The 20,793-nt window shown below is 39.9% G+C and overlaps 1 protein-coding gene across 1 annotated transcript; it reads left to right on the top strand.

The window, feature by feature from the left end:
* Nucleotides 1-132: 132 nt before the first annotated feature.
* On the top strand, nucleotides 133-20,259 carry GNPAT (glyceronephosphate O-acyltransferase). The gene is made up of 16 exons (XM_088534890.1): nucleotides 133-224; nucleotides 3,935-4,126; nucleotides 6,511-6,687; nucleotides 7,711-7,840; nucleotides 10,048-10,175; nucleotides 10,600-10,675; nucleotides 11,228-11,379; nucleotides 11,470-11,600; nucleotides 12,273-12,496; nucleotides 14,436-14,681; nucleotides 15,578-15,657; nucleotides 17,458-17,598; nucleotides 18,519-18,618; nucleotides 18,707-18,800; nucleotides 19,811-19,872; nucleotides 20,182-20,259. The coding sequence occupies exons 1-16, from the start codon at nucleotides 168-170 to the stop codon at nucleotides 20,223-20,225; spliced, it is 2,034 nt and encodes a 677-aa protein (XP_088391016.1). The 5' UTR covers nucleotides 133-167; the 3' UTR covers nucleotides 20,226-20,259.
* The last annotated feature ends 534 nt before the right edge of the window (nucleotides 20,260-20,793 follow it).

Below are 20,793 nucleotides of genomic sequence, written 5' to 3'. Positions count from 1 at the left end.
CCAGCGCGCCCCGCCCGCTCCGTGGCGGCGGCGGCAGCGCGGGCCATGGGCGCCGCGGGCAGTGGCCGTTGCGTGGCCGTTGCGGCGCGTTAGGGCGGACGGCGGCGGCCGTTGCGGCGCGTTAGGGCGGGCGGAGCGGCGGCAGCAGCGCTCACACCATCACCACCATGGCGGCGGCCGCGGCGGCGGCCGGGCGGACGCAGCGCGGGGCACCCATGTACTCGGTAGGCGGCGGGGAGGGGCGCGGGCCGTGAGGTCGTTCGCTCTGGAACGGAGCGACGGCGCCTCACATGCTGCGCCCTTGTCTTCTTGCTGCGCTGCCGTGGCTGCAGGAGGAGGGCAGCTCCCGTACTGCGGTCGGGACACGGTGGGGAGTTCCGGGGCTCTGCCCGGGGCCGTTAGCGCCGCAGGGCAAAGGCCTCATGTCCCACCCGTACCAGGTCGTGCTCCGGCCGTGGGCCGGTTGGTAACGACGAGTGCCTGGGAGGTCTGCTGAGGTAACCCCGGGCAGGTGGTTACCCGGTATCCTAGCCTGGCCTCTGCAGGCGCTGGCCTCTTCCCTGCTATTCCGTTTTATTTTATTTTGGGGAATTCAGATGGAAAGTTAGGTCTGGTCAAGTGGATATTATAACTGGAGAGTTTAGGGAAAGATTCATCTTTTGCAGGTACAAAACTCGCAAATACAGTGGGTTGGGTATGAAACACACAGAATTTGGTCACCTTTGCATCATGTCCAGATTTAAATTAACTAAAGTTTCTGATCCTGCACAGGTGCCTTCTCAGCAGAAGTGCATTGTAAAATACTAGTCTTTTCTTAAAAAAAACCTAGGAACCCTGGAGCTTCTATTTAAACAGATCTCTTGCCAAAGGCCTGTGTGCAGCTCTGTTTAGCTCCATAACTGTAGCAGGTGTCTGCAGAGCATTTTAGAAGCCAGAGCTTGCGCTGCCTTGCGGAATAGGAACACCTGTAATGAGAGTGACTCACTCTCCTTTAACTGCATCTTTTATCTCCAGTGGATGTGTCTGTTGTAACTTCTTGGCCAGCGTATGCACAATGTGCTGTTGTTCCTAAGTTTAAAATTAAATTTGCCCTGAGAAACTTGTCATCAGGTTGGAGTTGACAAAACGAGTTCTCTCGTGTGATACAGTTGGAATGACTTCACTGACCTTCGTTTTTATTGCAGCTCCTTTACCAGCCTCAAGCAAGGAGGTTGGGCTGTGAGATAGATACTAAACCTCGCTGGATTTGAATGGTAGAAGGAGGTAGGGAGAGGGGAGGAAATAATCCCTGGTTGCAGGGAACACTCCTGAACTTCTCTGCTGTATATCCTTGACTCTCTGCTGGTATCCCAAGTGCATCATTTTATTGTTTTCAAAGGAAAAATCTGAGATCCTGCTAGATTTATTCTTGTAGTTAACCAGTTCCATAGCAACCATGAACCTACCTGGATTTTCTCACTCCTGCATTTCCCATAGTGTATTTTCTGAATATTTGCTCTGTCTGTGGTTGGAGCTGAAGCAGCAGTTTGCCTTTGTATGAGGGGGGATTCCTCTCCTTTAGTGACAGGTAAAGTGTGCTTGTTTTGGTTCCCGCCCGTGCAACTTCAGGGCAGGACAAGAAAATAATGACAGATACGTGAAGAGATTACGTACACGTTAAATCTGGAAAAGTGAAGGAAAGTGGCAGAGCGGTGGCTTTTCGATATGCTCTGGCCTTTGAAAAAATCCTTGTGAAAGGCGTGTTTTGGAGTGGCTATAGCAGGCGGTGGCTGCTGATGTGGCTAATAATACCAGAGCCAAGGGCTGGGTTTCTTTGCTTTTCACGTACTTGCATGTAACAGGGTTTAAACTTTGGCAATAGAAATAAGCATAGCTTGGATTTCCTGAGCGATTTCTTATTGCAGACTGGCAGAAGCGTTTGTATAGGGTAGAACTAGGTGATATTTTTTTCATACTATTCTGACTTAGGATGTGATTTTTTTTTTCTTTGCTGTCTTTATTTTTGATCAATGGGGTTGACATAAGATATCAGTGGCAACAGAAGAGTTATACGAGTTATTTCCAGTCTTCACATGTGCTCTTAGCTTACTTGGCTCTTGGAGAACATCAAATGATTTAGCTGCAGAAGAAGAAACGTTGAAAATAATAATGCAAAACCAACCTGAAAAAAGCCTGACACTTTTAAATTAAGAAACGGATTATTTTTGAAGCCCTTGGGGAGACTGGTTCTGTAGTTGCTGCAGGACAGTTTTCTCAAGTGTAACAGTGGAAGGAAAAGCTAGATGGCTAGAAAGCTAGAAGCCATCAAATTCTGCTATGGTGGAAAGATGGTGTCCTGATCTGCTTACACTCTGTAAAGCAGATGGGGAAAAATGAAAAAATGGGGAAAATATGAAAAGGTCACACGTTGTAGCAGGAATTGTGTTCTCTCAGAAAACAAAACTGGCTTTTGATACAGCTGAGGTTTTGAAAGATTTCTTTTGTGGTTCTTAAGTGGTGATATTTCTGCACCAAATCTTGTTGCCAATGACCAGACAGGAACTGAATGTTTGCTGTATGCTTATTTTAAACCTGTCAGCTGTTTTTAGCATTGCTGATATGGCCATGGTCAGCTAGCAGTGAAATGTGACTCTCTCCCAAGGCTGAGTGCCCAGCTGCTGCTGCTGGGAGTATTTCTTATCTGCTTCCAGTGTTTGTGTGCATTAGCTGGCCCGGCCCTTTAACTTGGGACCAGAAAATGTCACTATAAGAGCCAGTGAAATAACATGTTTTGTCCCTCAGTGTGTAGGCTGGGACTGGTTCTGCGTAGGTTGTTAATAGGAAGAGAATGAATGGATGGGAGGGAACGCCTGTGCTGCCATTCAAGATGGGGGAAGGCAGAAGCCTTTTTATTTCAGTGTCTTCTAAAAATGTGCTTAATCAGAACAATTGCCTTTATATTTGTATTTCACTGAGCCTGACCTATGCAGTTGCCTGTGGCTGTTGCTATTGTGTTGGAGTTTAGATGAATGCCAGTTCAGTTTCAGAAAGACTATGGAGTTATTCATGTACACTGTGGTGTTAACACACAGGAGATAATAGGAGACCTCTCTTTCCAGTGTAGGAGATACTAGTGGAAGAGTTTTATCATGGAGATCTCTGCAGTGGGATTGATCATGGAGATTTCTGCAGTGAGATTGATCCGCCACTAGTTCAGGATATGCCGCTAGCTTTTCTGCTTCGTAGTGACGTGGACTGCTGGGGGCTGTGTTCTTTTTTCATCTGTTTTTGTACTGTGTTGCAGTATGGTAGGACCTAGCTCCAGGTGGCTGTATGAATCACCTGTAGTTAGCCTGGTAATTGCCTTTTTGTTGTTGTTTTGTTCCTATCTGGCTGTGCTTTTATACCTTATATCTGAGCTTGGTGAAAGCAAGCATGGACCACCCATGTGCCAGATGCAGCTTAAAGCAGCATGCATCATGATTTTTCTTTTTCTTTTTTTTTTTTTTTTCTTTGCTATTTTCATAATGCCATTCATCTCATTGTCATCTTGCAATTGCAATGGTTGGAATCAAAGGTTCTTTAGTTAGTGCTTCTTAATCATGAAGAGGCTGGAGGCGAGGCATTTTAACTCTGAATGTGTAGGTATTCTCTTGACTTCTTCCTGTCGGACAGGATTAGGTAATGTGGTATAGAGTGAACTGGGGATCTTTGCAGTTGGAAAGTTGATTTTTTTTTTTTTTTGGCTGGACTGGAGGTTAATTTATTTCTAATTGCAGCATTGTTCGAAGCAGGTAGTGTTTGTTCATGCCCTCGGAGTGTGGGATGCAGATATTTTGGAAATCTAAAAAACGAACATGGCAAAAGTATTGCACACCATTGTTTTGCTGTTTTAGCCAAGCAGACCATTGAATAGCTCAATACAGTGTCTCATTCTTTATTTGTATGTTCCTAGCAGAAAGAGCTCACATCAAATAAAAGAGATGAGTTTGAAGACATCTTGGAGGAAAGACGGGTCTCCAGTGACTTGAGATATGCAATGAAATGCTATACACCCGTGCTATACAAAGAGCTTTCACCGTGCAAACCACATGTAATTAAAAGTGCTGTTCTCCAGTCAGAGCAAGTTCAATATGTCATCAAGCAGGTGAGTCTGAATGCTGACCTGTAAGAGAGCAGAGTGAGCCCAGGCAAACTTTGTGTGATAGAAGTGGGGGAAAAAATTATTGCTGACCTTGTTAGACGTGATGGCTCTAGGTTGAAAGACAATCCAATAAATCAGTAACTTGAGAGCTACGCTCTTCGGGCAGGGAAAACAAATAGTGATTTACCACAGAGCTGCCACTGAAGCTGCTAGATTACTCATTCATGTGGCAGTGTTTTGAATATATGACAATTCACTCTGTAACGTATCAAGGGGGCTTGACTTTTTTCCTCTCTCCTCCACAATCCTTGAGATAAAGCAGCCTTGTGAAGGACATAAGTATCTTCCTTGTTAGTCGACATTTATGTACTTCAAGAGTGTCTTGTAGTAATTTTATAAGCTGTTACATTTATGAATCAGTCATAAATGCTTCATCCTCTAAAATAAGAATTAAGTTTCACACAATTAAACTTCACTTGATTTCTTTGGCTTATAAACTCTAATATATAAGCATGTTTTAACATTTAAGATTAAGGATAGGTACTACTTCATAAAGAGTAAAACATTTTGTATTCAAACTGTTTTCCACTGAGTTGAAATGAAAGACATAAGTGTGTTAATTAGCAGAGTTGCTATTTGCAGTGTTCTAGAAAAAGTATTCCAGGTCAGCAGAAGTATGTAAGATGGTTAGACATGAGTAAGTGACTGCCAGAATCATTTTTATTTTTTTTTAACAATCAGTATTACATCTGGCATATCAAAATTTGTTATGACATGACAAATTAAAGTGTTTTTCTACAAAACAGTCCTATTGTCACTGTGAAAAAGAGCTAAGTAATATGAAATTAAAAAAAAAAGACTTTCAACTTTGGAAGCAATAAAGCATTTGTTAGAAATACTTTTTTTTTTTTTTTTTGAAGTGACATTTTTTGTCAAAAAAAGATGGGAAATTTTCAACTAAGCACCAAATAGTTGAAGGGTAGTAATAGTCCTGCCATTGCAGTCTAATTCTCAACTTTGAACCTGAGATTAGTGCAAGTATTTAATAAGGACTATATTGGGCAACATGCCCAACCATGTACGATCAGTATGCCTCCTGTCTGGGCTGTTTACTTAGCTTACACAAGCATCATAGAGTTTATTCTTGTGACAATGTGCTGAGGGTGTTCAATGTGTGAAATAAAGTGCATGTGTTTGTTTTAGCTTTTGTACATGGCCAGTATGATTTCTTCATCCCAGGTTTTAGGGAGTGAGTGCCTTGCTCTGCAGTGCCTGTGCGCTTAATTCACAAAAGATCAACCAAATGATAAACCTTTTACTGATGAATGAGAACAACCTCTTCCCCTAGTGAATAACAGGAATAATTTATTGCTTCCTAAGAGAGACTGATTATCTTAGGCTTAGATGGAAGCAAAATTTAGCTTCTTTAAAATAATCATAGCTACACATTAAAATATTTGGGATGAAAATTTATGCACTTACTAAAACAGATATGATGGTAAAGTGGTGCTTGGAAATATGTGGAGGCAGCTGTAGGAGATAGAATTTCTTATGTGTTGTTAAATAAAAATAATGGGTAAGTAGTGCTGGCCTCTAAACCGAGGCCAAAACAAATATTTTATTTAAAAGGTGTTTTTTTTTTTTTCCCCTTTCATTCCTGTTCCCTCCTTCTCCTCCTCAATGGTTAATGAAATACATATTCCTCATTACAAAACAGTAGATGAACAGCTTTTTCAGTTAAACGTTTTTAGATTAAGTATCATGAAAGAGAAACGGCCATTAAGTCCGTTTTAAGAAACTTAGAAAGAAATGTGCATAGCAACAGTAGGAGAACATTGATATGCAAAGCTGGTAGGGGCAGTGTTTTGCATGCATTTCAGCTAGACATTGCCAAAGTAATGCATTATAAAGAAATTCAAGCGTGATAGGGTTGAGATTCTTTAGGCAAGTCTGAAAATGTAGTTCAAATGCACTTCTCTGTTTTACCTTGTGAATGGCTTTGTGAATATGGGCTTTGTTTTATTTACCACTGGAAGAAAATTGCATACAACCTTCTTCACACCAAAAAAAAATATGTGAAACACTATCTTAAACATCCTCTGAAGTTGCTATAGGTTAAAACATTTGGTGGGGAAAAAATGTGCTGCTCCGCTGCCCCATCATTGATATCTAAGTTTTTTCTTGACTTGAAACAGATTTAATTTGTCTATCTTTTGTTGTTTGATGTGGAGCAGATTGAGTAAGGTAACGTGCTTGTCTGTCACATAGAATAAAACTTACTGTTGCATTAGTTTCGCTGTAATCGCTGTGGCACATGGAGCAGTGTGTGTGGAGGGGGGAAGCAGGGGTTGACTTCTGACCACTTTCTTGTTTTTCTTTCTCTTTAGTTAGCAAAAGAGACAGGAGAGTCACCTGATATTATTCAAGAAGAAGCCATGGAAATTCTGGATGAGATGGGCCACAATATGCAATTAGGAGCAGTCAGATTCTTTGCCTTTACTCTGAGCAAAATATTTAAGCGGCTTTTTCAGAGAGTTTGTGTGAATGAAGAAGGAATGCAGAGAGTGAGTACTGCGTAAGAGGGGGGAAAAAAAAGCTATAATATTTTCCTACTAGTTGCTCAGGGAAAGACTTCAGTCTTCACTCCAAATAACGAATATAAAAATGTAAAGTTCACTAAAAAAAAAACCCTTATTATTGTGTTATTATTAAAAAGATTATCTTATTGCACTGCTTAGAAAACAATAAAGGAGAGAAAGGTAGTTGCTGTTAAGTATTTTGGACACAAGTAGTCAGCAAGATTTCTTGTACTATTTCCAGATGCTGCCTACAACAGGGAGGCATTATTATAGAAAACATCTTGCCTCTTTTGCAGAGGTTAGATAGATCTGCACTTGCAATATGTTTAAAAATGAATGCAATATTTGTAAGATTAAAAAAAAGTTTTTAGTTTTTTATTTTAAGAATGCTGCTGTTCATTTTGGTGCTTGGGAACCCTTTCTAAGACTTCTTGATAGGATTGAAATAATTATGGTCTTGCAGTCACAAGCAATGTGAAAAGTCCTATTTTCGTCTTCTTTTTTTTTTTTCTCTCTTGAGTTGCCATTAAAGATAATCAGTTGTCCAAAAGAAAAGTGTAATTGTTTTGCCAGCTCTGTAGGGGTTGATTTCCTTAGCTCCCTGGGGAGCTGTTGTCCCCTTGTTTCATTTGCAGCAGGGTGCAATGTTCTCCCTGGAAGACTTAGTGGTCTCAGCCCTGACAATCACCGTGGGGTTTCTCCTCCCACAAAGGGGTTTGAGTTGTGCTATCATGCAATGAGGTGGCCCCTGCGTGTGAGTCCTGTGGTGCTTGTGAACCACACACACATTGCAGTTATGGAAACTGTAGCTCCAAAATTTCCTGTGACTATACTGAACAGGTTTTAGAGCATGCAGATGGAGAAGTCTCCCTCAAAAAAAAAAAAAAAAAAAAAAAAAAAAAAAATCAACCTCTGTTTTTCCTGAGCCACGCAGAGGTCTGTGTTTGCAGATTTCAACAGTTAGTCTGTAAGTATTGGAACGATGTTGTGTTTGGGCTTATTTTTCAGTTGCAACAAGCCATTCAAGAGCATCCTGTTGTACTCCTGCCCAGTCACCGAAGCTACATAGATTTTTTGATGCTGTCTTATTTGCTATATACATACGACTTGGCTCTGCCTGTCATTGCTGCGGGAATAGGCAAGTATGTTCTCTAACAATGTTTTCAGGATCCAGAAAATCTGTAGCAAGTGATCTAGTAGCCAGTTACTCTAAGTAATTGTCTCTAATTTGTTTTCCAAATATGTCTTTGAATATCTCCCTTGGATTCCATTGTTTTCAGTGGAAAAGCTTTTGAAAATTCTGTTGCTGTCCATATCCAAGTCGCTATCCATTTTCAGTAAGGGCTGTTTGGCACAAGGAACTTTGCTTTGAGCTTGCATGAAAATGCCACAAAATTTGGGAGCTATCTTTTATTAAGTAAGCACCTGTAATAGCCAGAAGTTAAGGGTAGGTTTTTCAGGTGCATATTAAGCCTAGCTTTTCTCTCATTAAAATAAATGAGGACAGAGCTGATTTAGGGTTTACTTCTGAAATTAACACTCTTTTGATGCTCTAGAATAGATTGGAGCAGTGGCTGAAAAATTTTCAAGGGTGGATGCTACACTGTATTTTTCTTTTGCAAATGACAAGTTAGGTCTAGCCATAGAAAAATAGTTGAAGCTGGAGGAATATGTTAGGTGGAGAAGACAAGATTCTTCTGATCTGTGAATTGGTGGTATTTTGTGTTTGCGTGGTATCTTGTCTTTCTTTACCAGAATATACATTAGCTTCTGATAAATTCAGAAATTGCTGTCTCACATCTGCCTTTTTAAGGAATTTGCATCTGCTGACCTGTCACGTCATTGCTTATGTGCAGTTGTAGCTACCACTGGGCTCCTCAGCTGATTCCTGCTTTAAACGAATACCTGGTTTAGTTATGTGCCTCAAGACTCTTTAAGATACTACTGAGCTAGCTTACAGAGATCATATATATGTATATATATATATATATGTATGTATATATGTATGTATTTTTAGATGTTTGGGGTCAAGATTCTTCAGAAATAGGGTTTTGCAGCCTGGTTACATTGCTGCGTATGTGCGTCATTTTTAGAGTCCTCTGTCTGGTGGAAACACACACAGCACTTCCTGATCTTATTTACTTACTTACTAGTCTTATTTACTGCCTGGACTCACAAGATGTGGTACGCAAACTCGCGTTCAAAGTGGTACTTGTGCCGAGTGGAGGGATACCCTCCTGATCTCGGTGAAGAGTGCCTCTTCTCTCTTAGGTTCCTTGACTCCAGGGGAGTCTCCATACAAGCAGAAACTTCGGGATTGGCTAAAGTGGGGTAAATAGTTGCTGGTGTTATGTTACCACCATGTGGTGCTGCGTTAGCTGGGACCCAGCTGGTGCTCATATCTGCATTTCTGTTGCACAGCCTGGAACGAGGAGCAAGTGACGTTCAAGGCACAGAGGAGCTGGGGTGGGCTGGGCTTGAGGTATTTGAGGTGGAAGTTATTATGTGTGTTAGAAGAGCTATATTTACACACAAGAACATGTTGCTCTATATATGCAATAACATACTATGTAAATAATAATAGTGTGCATACATATACACACACATATATAAAGCACGTGTGTGTATACCATAAAATTGTATCAGATTGTCAAGGCAATTGTGTCAGTGTTGCAGCTGGAAATAGACATATTTACCAAGGGAATCTCTGTTCTCAGATATTTCACTGTTTGAGATGACAAGAGGCCTGAAGCAGCAAATTGCAACTTCTGGGTAGACTCTTGTTTTAAGTGCATTCCTTAAAAAGTTGTTGGTGTTGCGTGGTTCTGGCAAGTTAAATGTTGACCCTGGCCATGTGAAACTAGAAAACTGCCAGAAGTTTAAATGATTTGATTTGGTCTGCTTTCCACCACCACTCAAAAGATGCTGAGACAGAATCTGAGTGCTGTAACTGTATTCAATGTAGTTAATTGGTTAACTTCTGTGTCTTTTAGGATGTATTGAAGGGTAATCAACATTTCTGAAGATAAGTGAGACAATGAACTAAATGCTGTCTTCATTAGGACTGAAATCCAACCATCTAAATTACCCAAATAAATTGTTTTAAGTGTATGCTGTGTACAAAAAGCTTGAAAACATATTATATATCAATCATGTCTAACTATGTATTGCTTGATATTTTGAAAGCACGTAAAGGCATTTATAACAGTAGAATCCTTGATTCTCCTTTATTCTGGTAACTAAATCAGTGTTTTAGGGAAACTAGTTGTCCTTGCTGGCTGATATTAATCAGTGGATTTTGTTTGTGTGGTTTTGTTCTTTGTTTTTTTGCTTTTTTTTTTTCAGATTTCCTAGGAATGAAAATAGTTGGTGAGCTGCTGCGAAGGGGAGGCGCCTTTTTTATGCGACGTTCCTTCAGTGGGAACAGACTCTATTGGACTGTTTTTGCTGAATATGTAAAAACGATGCTAAGGGTAAATAAATTACTGAGCTATCAAAATATATGTTTAAGAAATACTCTGTTGCAGTTATTCTTGTGAAATATTCATGATGTTGTAGGTACATGAATGAAAATTTCACTGTGGTCTAAGGAAATGAATCTTTCCCTTGGAATCGATGCAAGCAAAGACACACTTGAACTCAATTATGCAGTTCAACAGTAGATAGTAACCAAATCACAGCTCATCAGTTACTTTTAATTTTGTGCCCATAGGCAAAACATGTCTGTTAATTTAGCTGTGTGGTGCAGCAGGTATATGGAATGCATATAGACTTAGAGATGACTGAAATTAGATGTGCATGACTTCCATTTAAAAAATTTAACCAAAAAAAAAGGGGGGAGAAATAAAGAAATATTGTTCTGACCTTTTTTTTTTGTGTCTTGTTTTATTTTTGAAGAATGGCTATGCCCCGATTGAATTTTTTCTTGAAGGGACTAGAAGTCGCACTGCCAAGACTCTAACTCCAAAGTTTGGTAGGTTGTTTGAAAACTCAGAGCTGTTCATGTTTGAGTATTGTCATTTGTGGCTTATTTCTTCATAAGTCCCTCAGACAGTGTGTGGTGTTAAAGTGGCGGGAAATGGGTGAGGTCTGTCAAGAGTAGTGGAAATCACTGTGGTTAGAGTTTCAAGGCCATAACAGATGGCAATACAAGTCTGTTGCACTCTACCTCTTGCTCTCCTGGTGTCCCAATGTGTACTTGACTGCAAGGCATTCCGTCACTAGCAGAGATATATTTTAAATTAACCCTTAGAAATAAGGAATCCCTAGAAGGAAGATAAGATACTTTGTAAGTGATGTATCTGAATGCATTGCTTACGTTACTTTGTGTTTTAGAGCTTGGAAAGCATCTTGTGCTTCTGCTTGCTGGAGGAGAGAGTGAATACAGTGCGTGTCAGTTGTTGGCTTTTAATCTTTAATTTAGTTTTTAATTGTCTTCAAAATTAAAGGGTAGTTGCTGGTCTCTGCTCCAAAAAGACAAGTGATTCACCTCTTTTTTTTTTTTTTTTTTTTTCCGTTTTTGCAGGTCTTCTCAGTATTGTGATGGAGCCATTTTTTAAAGGTGAAGTCTTTGACACGTACCTCGTTCCCATCAGCATCAGCTATGAGAGGATTTTAGAAGAATCTCTTTATGCATGTGAACTTCTAGGAGTCCCAAAGCCCAAAGAATCTACATCTGTATGTAAAATCCCGAAGAACAGAATGTGGTTGGATGTATGCACACCCTGTAGCTTTAAAATTTGTTCTGCATTCTCTCCATTTTCTTAGGGCTTGTTAAAAGCCAGAAGAATCCTCAGTGACAATTTTGGGACGATACATGTTTACGTTGGCCAGCCAGTGTCACTCAGAACCTTAGCATCTGGGAGGATCAATCGATGCCCCTATAATTTGGTTCCCAGGTACCACATCTTTAATGGCTTATACACAGGAAAGCATTTGTTTAGTCTTCACCTATATAAAACAACTACAATAGTACTCTTGAGTCTCTCTGTTCCCTATGATCTGATGGCTGTACCAGTTATGTATGAGCACAGGGTTACTGTGCATGTGATAGGGTGTTACTGAAATAAATTGTTACCTGCTGCAGCTTTGTATCATGTTGAGAAATGTCATTTAAAAAATTACAATGATGCCTGAGCTATGCAAAACTGAGACACATTTTTTTGAGAATTTAGTGTTTTTGTCACTTAAAAATTCCACTGTTCTCTCCCTTTTTGCTCTGTTACTGCAAGTTGTTACTTGACCAGGAAGCTCTAGCTTTAACTGGATTAGGCGGCTTTTGCAATTTGATGCAGGAAAGTAAACCCTGGTATTTCTTTCTCTGCAAACAGCAGATGTGCAGTGCCAGTACAGAGTTCTATGTTTTAAATACTGTCATGACGCTAATGTAGTTTTGCTTTGTGTTTCAGTTCTGTGGTGCAAACTACATGGATAGAATTACTCTCCACATGCTAGATACTGTAAAGTGGTTATGGATTTGGGAGCAATAAGGAAATATGCACATGAGTGGATATAACTTAAATCCTACAGTTCAGAGTCTTTTTTTTTTTTTTTTTTTTTTTTTTTTTCAGGCATCTGCCCCAGAAGCCATCTGAGGATATCCAAGAATTTGTTGGCGGTGTAGCTTATAAAATGGAGCTCATGCAAATAGAAAACATGGTTTTGAGCCCGTGGGTGCTTGTTGCAGCTGTTCTGCTCCAGAATTTGCCAGCCATGGATTTTGAGCTTCTAATAGAAAAGACCCTTTGGCTTAAAGGCTTAGCACAGTCTTTTGGAGGATTCATTGAGTGGCCTGGTAGGCTGAGAAAGAATTGCTTCTATTACCTTTGGTATTTATGAAAGTTAAATTACATTTATGTCAAAGCAGTGTACGGTGACTTTACAGTATAATGTTTTCCTTAGTAGTGAATCATAAGTGGGTTTTAAAATGGAAAAACGATGCTAAAAGCTGAAGGTTAAGGTAATTATATTAAGGAGTGCTGAGATTGACCTAATGTCTGTTTTTTCGAACCCTACCTTTTAAAATGTAACTTATAGGCAATTACCCAATATGCAAAAGTAACTTAGTAGAATGCTGTTTCTTGATATTAACTGTAGTATAAATTGCTAAAGTGGCAAAGAACCAGCCCAAAGGTATATGTGAAATAAAATCAAAGCTATAATTTGTCTGTTTATTTTTGCACTCTGTTTTATCCTCAAAAAGAGTGATAGGCAAGAAGTTTGTTTATATATAGCTGCTGAAAGGTTGATTCTCCTTCCAACTTTCTAAATATATATATACATATATATTTAGTTTCTGTCTGTGAATGAAAGTGACACTGGTAACTCATTGTAGAGCCTCGGGATACAAGTGATAAAGCAGGCAAAGAAAAAAATCATTATATAATGCAAATTGTTTAGCTTTTCACTGTAGATGTGTTTAAACTACAGATCTGTGCTTCCATAGTCATATTTATAATCAAGGTTCTCTCTCACTGCTGCCAGAAAGAAATATAGGCAGGCCATGGTTTGAACAGAACTTTGTCACAATTTCTGGAAGGACCACAGCTACTTCCAGAGATCTTGACAGTAGTGAATATAGGCAAGGTCTGCTCCTGCCAGGCTGGTAAAGGGAAGAATTTCATGGGGATATTTAAGCGTAATGTGGTATGTTTAAAGTAAGATTCTACATTAGAGTTGGCCTAATTATTTTGCCTTTTCCTGACAATGATGATTAAGCTTTTGCTTTAGTTGAGTTTTGCAGTCAGGGTACAGAAAATAGACATGGTGATGAAATAGAGAAATGACAACAACTAAGTAGATTTGAACCTCGCATTTTGGTTCTGCTGTAGGCATCATTTGCATAGAAATAGACTTTTTTATGATTTTGGGTAAGATTATTATTAAGTTGAAAGAATAGGTAGATTTTAAAGGTTTGGAGATGTCACATAGTCAGAAGCTACACATACTCTGTGTATTTGCCTGTCTCCAAAGTGCTAGCTAGTATCTCTTTTTTCATGCTGGTTAGTTGATATAGGCAGGATATCTGCTGCATGGTTAGAAGCTTTCATTTTAGAAACAGGAACTGCAAAATGACTTTCTCATGCTTCCGCTTATTACACTGAGGAAACTTGAGAGCTCTGGCAAAACTGGAACAAAACAGGCCAGAGGAGCAAATGAAATTCAATGAGATTTTGTGTGAAAGCTATGTTAAGATGAAAGAGTATGGAATACGTGATTTTTCTCCCCTCCTGTCATCAAGGCTTGTACTGATTTGATAAACTGTGTATTAGATTCAAAAATTACCATGTCAGAAATGCCTTTGGTCTCTGTTTCCTTGATGATGATCATGGCAAAGTTGTCCTTAAAAAGCTGACATGCCAGATGACACTGGCTTTATCTATTAGACTATTTCAGCTTTCATATTTACTTGTTTAAGATATCCTTGTATGATTCTACCGGGGCAACTCTTCTCAGATAATTTTCCTTCAGTTTGCATGACAACATAGATGTTCTTGAAAGCAGAATCTTGCCCAAAGTTGATTCAAGCATCTTGCTGATACCTGTGTACTCAGGTTGGCTAATGCTGGCATCAGTCCCCCTTCAAATAAGGGAATCGTCTAATCTTGGCTTTGCCATATTTTGTTCTTTTTGTGTGCATGGCTTCCATTCCTACTACGATGAGGCTCTTATGTGCACTTCAACAGAGATGTGTTCCCTTTTCCAGCAGCCTGAGTGTTGTTGTTTCCTGCTAGATAACCTGTGTGCCAGGAAAGCAGTCACATCCGGCCTGGCCCTGCATTCCAACATCGCTCGCCTTGTCGATGGCCATGTGGTCCTGAACGACACAGGAGCAGAAGATGGGGCTGTGGGGGACTTTGTCTTCAAGCGAGCCCTGGCCATCCTCATGTGCGCGACCTACAGGAACCAGCTGCTGAACGTGTTTGTGCGCCCGTCTCTGGTGGCAGTGGCCCTGCAGATGACACGCAGCTTCCGAAAAGGTGACTGCACAGCCCAAGGAGCGGGCCCCGCTGGCGTTGTTCCCTCTGCAGCCGTGTGTGGGAGCTGCCTCCGAGTTACCGCAGCACACGGAGGAGGGCCCGCTGCGTAGGGGGATGTGGTGTGCCGAATATACTCACATGTATGTTAGTGTATTTCCCTGAGAGGGCAGAATTAAGGGATGGTCATCCTGGCTCCTGTTTACACAGGTCTGGAATACAAAACTAGGATGGGTTAGAAGTAGATGCCTTGGAGCATTTATGTTGCTTCCCTTCTGGGGTGCATTGTGGAACTGCCGGAGGTTAAAACAGCAGCCAAAGTGGCATAAATCACTTTTTGTATTTCAAATATGTTAAGTGGAGCTATACTGGGAAGTGTGTCCTGTCTCTCTAGCCAGGTTTCATTTTACAGGAGTGTGAAATGACTTACTCTGGGTAGGTGTCTTGTCTTGTCGGCAATTAGTAGGCCTGCATTTTAGGCTACAAACTACACAGAATTTATACGTGCATGGAGTGCAGCTGGTTCCCCATTTTATTCTACTTCTTCCTATAACTGATTCTGAAGTATTTGGGTGTTTTCCAGAAACTGCTTGTGAAAAAAAAAATTATATATATATATATATAGTTTGCATGGCATCCAATTACGTAGCATGTCATAGCATGTGCTGAGAAGCTACATACACAGTTCTTGAGTTCATTCCTTTTAGAAACAATTGAATCAAGTACTTGGAGTAATTGTTGCCCCACTGTGGCATGTCCTGGTCTATATTTATGCATACTTTAATGCCAAGTCAGGTTTTCTTTCTTAGAGGTAACTAGTACCTCTAAAATCAGGAGCAAACTTACATAGTGGTAAATATATTTTTAAATGATTGTACTCCACAATATTTCTTTTTCAGAGGAAGTCTATAGCTTCTTCAGCTTCTTGAGAGATATTTTTTCTGATGAGTTCATCTTCTTTCCTGGCATTTCACTGAAGGTAAAATCATCCTGTGTGCATAAATACTGATAGTTCTTATCGACCTAAAAGAGTATGTAATTTCAGATGACATACTCCCTAATGAGTGTTTTGTGATAAATACTTCCAGAGATATCAGGCTGATCTGTGAGTGGGCGGGAGAATTTAAAAGGGGATCAGAATGGAGGTCAGTCATTTGTTGCCAAATATTGTCTGAATCCACAAAGTTGCATGTGCATTTTTCTCCCTTCCTGCCTCCTGTAAAAAGCAAAGTCTAAAATTGCCCTATTCTGAAATATTAAAATAAACTGCAGCAGAAGCTTGGTTCTCTGTCGCCACAGAAAGAAAGTAGGGATTCTCATTGAGAGCAGAAGAGGTAAGTTTACCTAGAAAGTGTTGCAGACTAGTTAGCAAAAAGACACTATAAGAGCTACCTTCAAAAAGTTAAGCTAAATTTATTATACCAATTAATGATCAGCTATTGTGTGTCTTCATTATCTTCGGCAAACAGGATGTGCTTTCCCAACTTTAAGTATCTATTGTCCCCTAGGTAATTACAGTCCTACCTGTGCAGGCTGGATTGGTTGCTTGGTGCAGCCCCAGGCATACGCTCAGGGGTGACAGGGCTAACAGCACTGGGGCAGCACCCAGGGCCCCATATGTTAAAATACATCTCCCTGCCTGCCTCTCCATGAACCCACAGTATGGCTGCATGTATGTAGACACTGTAGGGTCTGTATAGCGCCTAAGGTGGTTCTAGTACCTTCAACTCTGAAGGCTTCAGTGTTTCTGCCCATAAGTGATTGTGTGTGTCTGTGTGTGTGTATATATATACATATATAAAATATTGACTGTGGACTAACCAGCTTGAAATGCAGGCGAGCACAAGTTTACTAGTAAGACTGTCACAGTTATACCCAATATAGACTAGTATACCAGTCCAAGTTTTTAGTTAGATTTTAAACTGATTTTTTTAATCAAATATTAAGGCCAATTATATGATGATGGCATTCAAATGTAACTTTACCTGCATGAACAAAGAGATTAGAATAATTCTGAAAAAAAATATGCAGGGCTTGTGGCCATATCTCAAATATTTTTGTATGGAAGAGAATTGAGACCTTTTTAAAGGCTGATTGGCATAGTTGCTGATCTGAAAAAACTAATGTAGTCTTCATTATTAGCAATTGTTGCCTCTTGTTCTATATTTGGTTTGGGTACCTTAAAAAAAGCTACAAGGAGGTGACCATGACTGACTTCACTAATATTGAATGGAGGAGGGCTATGTTATTTCAAGAAGAGATCTTCAACCGCTTCTGCTCCCCTCTTTCCCGCTGCTATTGCCAAGAAAAAGTTTTTGTCACAGATGTGGCTCTAATTTGTAATTTTTGGCCATTGCTTTGACCCTTATGCAGGCAGCAGGGCAGTCAACTGCATTATCATTTATCAGAACCAGGGGCATAAGATAAAAGCAAACACCAACTCCCCAAAAACAAAAATCCCCCATACAATCTGTATTTTTCTGGAAAAATCCTGAGGGAGCTCAGGAGGGCAGTTATGCTAGCAACTATGACCTTCTCTTTCTGGCCTAAGAAGGCCTCTTGTGCATCTAGGGTCATCTGTTTTTTTTGAACACATTTCCACTGCTTTTTTAGGAGTGGATTTCGCATATGGGAAAAGGTTGGTTCAAGTCTCTTAAACTGATTTCAGAAACAGAAGTGGTGTTGTGTTGTGAGTTGTTTTTTCTTGGGGGGCTGGGGGGGAGGCGGTGCTGCGCCTACTGTAGATGTTAAAATATCAGTTATGCTTTCCCTTTCCCAGGATTTTGAAGAAGGATGTTTTCTGCTTACAAAATGTGATGCAGTTCAAACAACCCAACAAGAAATCTACCCTACTGACAAAGGAAGTGTTGTAATATCTTTCTTATCAGCTATGTTCAGACCCTTTCTGGAAGGTTATCAGGTACTTTTTTTTTTTTTTCAGAGAATTGTCATCTTTTTTTTTTTTTTTTAGAAAAAAACATGAGAATGGAGATTCTTCTGCAATCTAAATAGTTTTTCAGAGGGAGAGCAGGAGTTGAGAAATAGCAATTAAAACTCTCTTAAACACCATCTTTAATCCAGGATCCCAATTTCAGGTTATGTCTCAGACCTTTCAAAATGACCAAAGTAAACTACACTGTAATGTAGTTTAGGAATTCGGCTGTGGATTCCTAAGCCTCATTTCTCAGGGAGTGTGTGCAACAAGACTCATTTTTATTTCTTTAGGAGTTCTTGCTTAATTCATTTGATGTGGGCTGTCCAGCCAGGTGCAGAAATTCGTTTGCATCCTGTATCTGTTAGGCTTAGGGGGAGTCTTTTAATTCGTTCATTACCTATTTTTAATTCTTCAGCTTTCTCCACAGATTTAGTTAAGATGAAACCCTATGACTTTGAAATAATACTATATGCAGCAGTTGGAGGCTAAATTGTCACAACAGCATATTGTTGGGAACATGAGTGGATTAGAGAGCTGTTAATGATTTGGCATATGGCATAAGCTGGACTGCACTCATTTCCCATCTGTGAAACATGTATTCTTTTAAAAACATACTGATTTTGAGAGTATGGGAATGTTAAGTAAACATTTAAAGATAGCTATTACATTAATACTAGTAATAGTATTACAGAATGTTACTCAATATTAGAGTTCTCAAGATTGCCTGTTAAATAGCAATAAAACATTCAGGTGCGTGCTCTGTGTAATGCTATTTTTGTGTCCACCACTTGCACTTTCCAGAGTGTTAAAATGATGTTGTTATTATATGAGAATGTTGCTTGTAATTAATAGAAAATTGACAATCAAAAGGATAATAAGATGTTAACTTTTTTTTTTAATGTTAGTTAATTTTCAGGTACCTCTCAAAGGAAGCAAAAGAAGCGTTTTCGGAGAAGCAGTTTATAACTGGAGTCCGCAACTTCATTTTTCAGCTGCTTGAGAAGGGTGTGTTCAACCGTTAACTAATATGATTGCTTTACAAGCAGGGCTTTTTTATGGGTGGCTTTTAACTGTGTTTCTGCTTCCTGTGTAGGGCATACTCAGTGTTATGAAGCACTGTCTTGTGACATCCAGAAAAATGCTTTGGCAACTCTTGTGCAACTCGGTGCAGCAAAGAAGAAGAAAATGTAAGTAACATTGGCTTGTGGTCTTAAGACCATGTGTGGTCTTACTGGAAATGGTTAATGATCGGGCTATAGGTGTTAAGAGGTTTACCATAACCCTGACTTCCCGAACACCAACTGACAGTTGATCAGATTTACCTGAGCCAGAGTGAAGAGCTGGGGAGCTGCTTTCTATGCATGCTGCAGAAGCAGACCTTACAGTGTAGACAGTCCTGTGGGACCAGTGACAAATGTCATTAACCCACGAGTATGCTTCCTGTTCTTTTGACACTGCATGCTTTGTGTTTAGATTTCCAGAGTTTCTCTCCAAGCTTCGTTAAGCAAACAGAAGAGAGACCGGTTTAATGATTAACAAATGGCTGTTGCTATACACAAGTATGATAGCTTGCACTTTGTGTAGTCCATTTCATTGTGTTGCGGAGCTTCCTGCTATATTTAGGTGTAGAGCTATGGGAGACCGTGGTATAACAAGTACCCATATCATCTGACTGCTCCACAGAACTTCATTGGCAGACTGAAACCTTGACTGACTTTCTTATCTCAGGCTAAGGTTTGTAGTGCTCTTGGAAAGCACACAGGCAAGGTACTCTTGTTATGTCTCCTGCTTTGCCAGTGTGCTAAATACATGCCTAGAGCTAAATTTCCCTTTCAAGTAAACTGAATAATTAGCTGAGCTCCCTGATTTTGACACCAGCTGAAGGTTTGGCTCAGTTTCACAGAAATAGTCTTGAAAATGATCCATTTAAAAGTAAACAAGCAAAACTTGGCCTTCTGCAGTTGGCCTTAGTAATAAAAATTAAGGGAAGAGAAAGGCAGGGCATCTGAGCAAGAGAGGAAAAAGAAACCTTCACCCTCCTTGAGCACAGTTTCTTTAAAAGGCTGCCATGCTGGAGTTGACCCTTAAAATTGATATAGATGCTCATAGGATGAAAAACTTTATGAAATTATATTTTATTCAGGTTATATAGAAATGAGTGAGAAATTAATTGAAGAGAATTTATTTTAAATTCTAGGACCAGTGGATTCTCTTACAGTATAAATCAAGAGGCTGTTAATAAAATTCTGGACATGTTTGGTAAGTGTTTTGAATGATTTCTAACTCATTTAATGAGTTTCTCCATTTAGAAAGGAAGTTGGGCATTAGCACTTGTTTGTTGTTTCTAATATCTCCTTAGTTATCAGTACAAGAATACTAATGGTATCCGAATTAAAAATTATTTTTAATTCCTTTCCTTGTGTAGTTGACTATCCCTTCTTTGCTATATTGAAACCATTTACAAACCCCATGACCACAGAAAAGAAAATGATCAGAGAAAATAGCGCAACAAATAATTTAATGGAAGGGTATTTCCAGTTTTGATGCCATGGTGTTTATTTTTGTCAGATTCTCGGATACCTGCACAGAAACCTGTGGTGGCAAGATTGTGAGAGGTCTGGATGCCGCCTGGGACTGTTGCTGCCGCTGCCTGCGGGGATCGCAGAGCTGCCCCAAACCTGAGCGTGGGACCAGGGTGCCGGAGCTCAGGCCTTGCCCTTGGGTTTGGGAGCTGCCCTAGCGGAGGCTGGGATGCCTCTGGGAATGGTGTTGTGCAGCAGGAGCCTTTTGCATTACCACTGAGACACTGTCACTGCTGATGGTTAAAGTTATATTTGTACCCTCCCTGTGTTTATTTCTAAAAACAGAATAAGCATCTTTCTTTTGGATACGTATTTAAAGAGAAATGCACGGTTAATGGTTACTGAAAATACTTTTTTTAGTGGGGTAACAAGGAATGTGAGTGATTGCACATAATTTCATTGCTGTGAAACTGTTAACAGGGACTTAAAGACTTAACATTAAAGTTGGTGTTTAGGGAAAACAAAAACAAAAAACCAACACGTTGCTGGCTGGCTCTACTTAAGCTCTAAGGCTTCCAGTAAGGAAGAGCGCAAAAGGAACCTCAGGCAATAATCAGAACTGCTAACTGTGTTTGTGTGTGGTGTATTTTTTTTCTTC

This window comes from Tinamus guttatus, unplaced genomic scaffold (assembly GCF_059628265.1).
Source record: "Tinamus guttatus ecotype Peru unplaced genomic scaffold, ASM5962826v1 Tinamus_guttatus_pri_ptg000601l, whole genome shotgun sequence".
In the NCBI taxonomy this organism is placed as follows: Eukaryota; Metazoa; Chordata; class Aves; order Tinamiformes; family Tinamidae; genus Tinamus; species Tinamus guttatus.
This window is presented reverse-complemented; position numbering and strand designations above follow the sequence as displayed.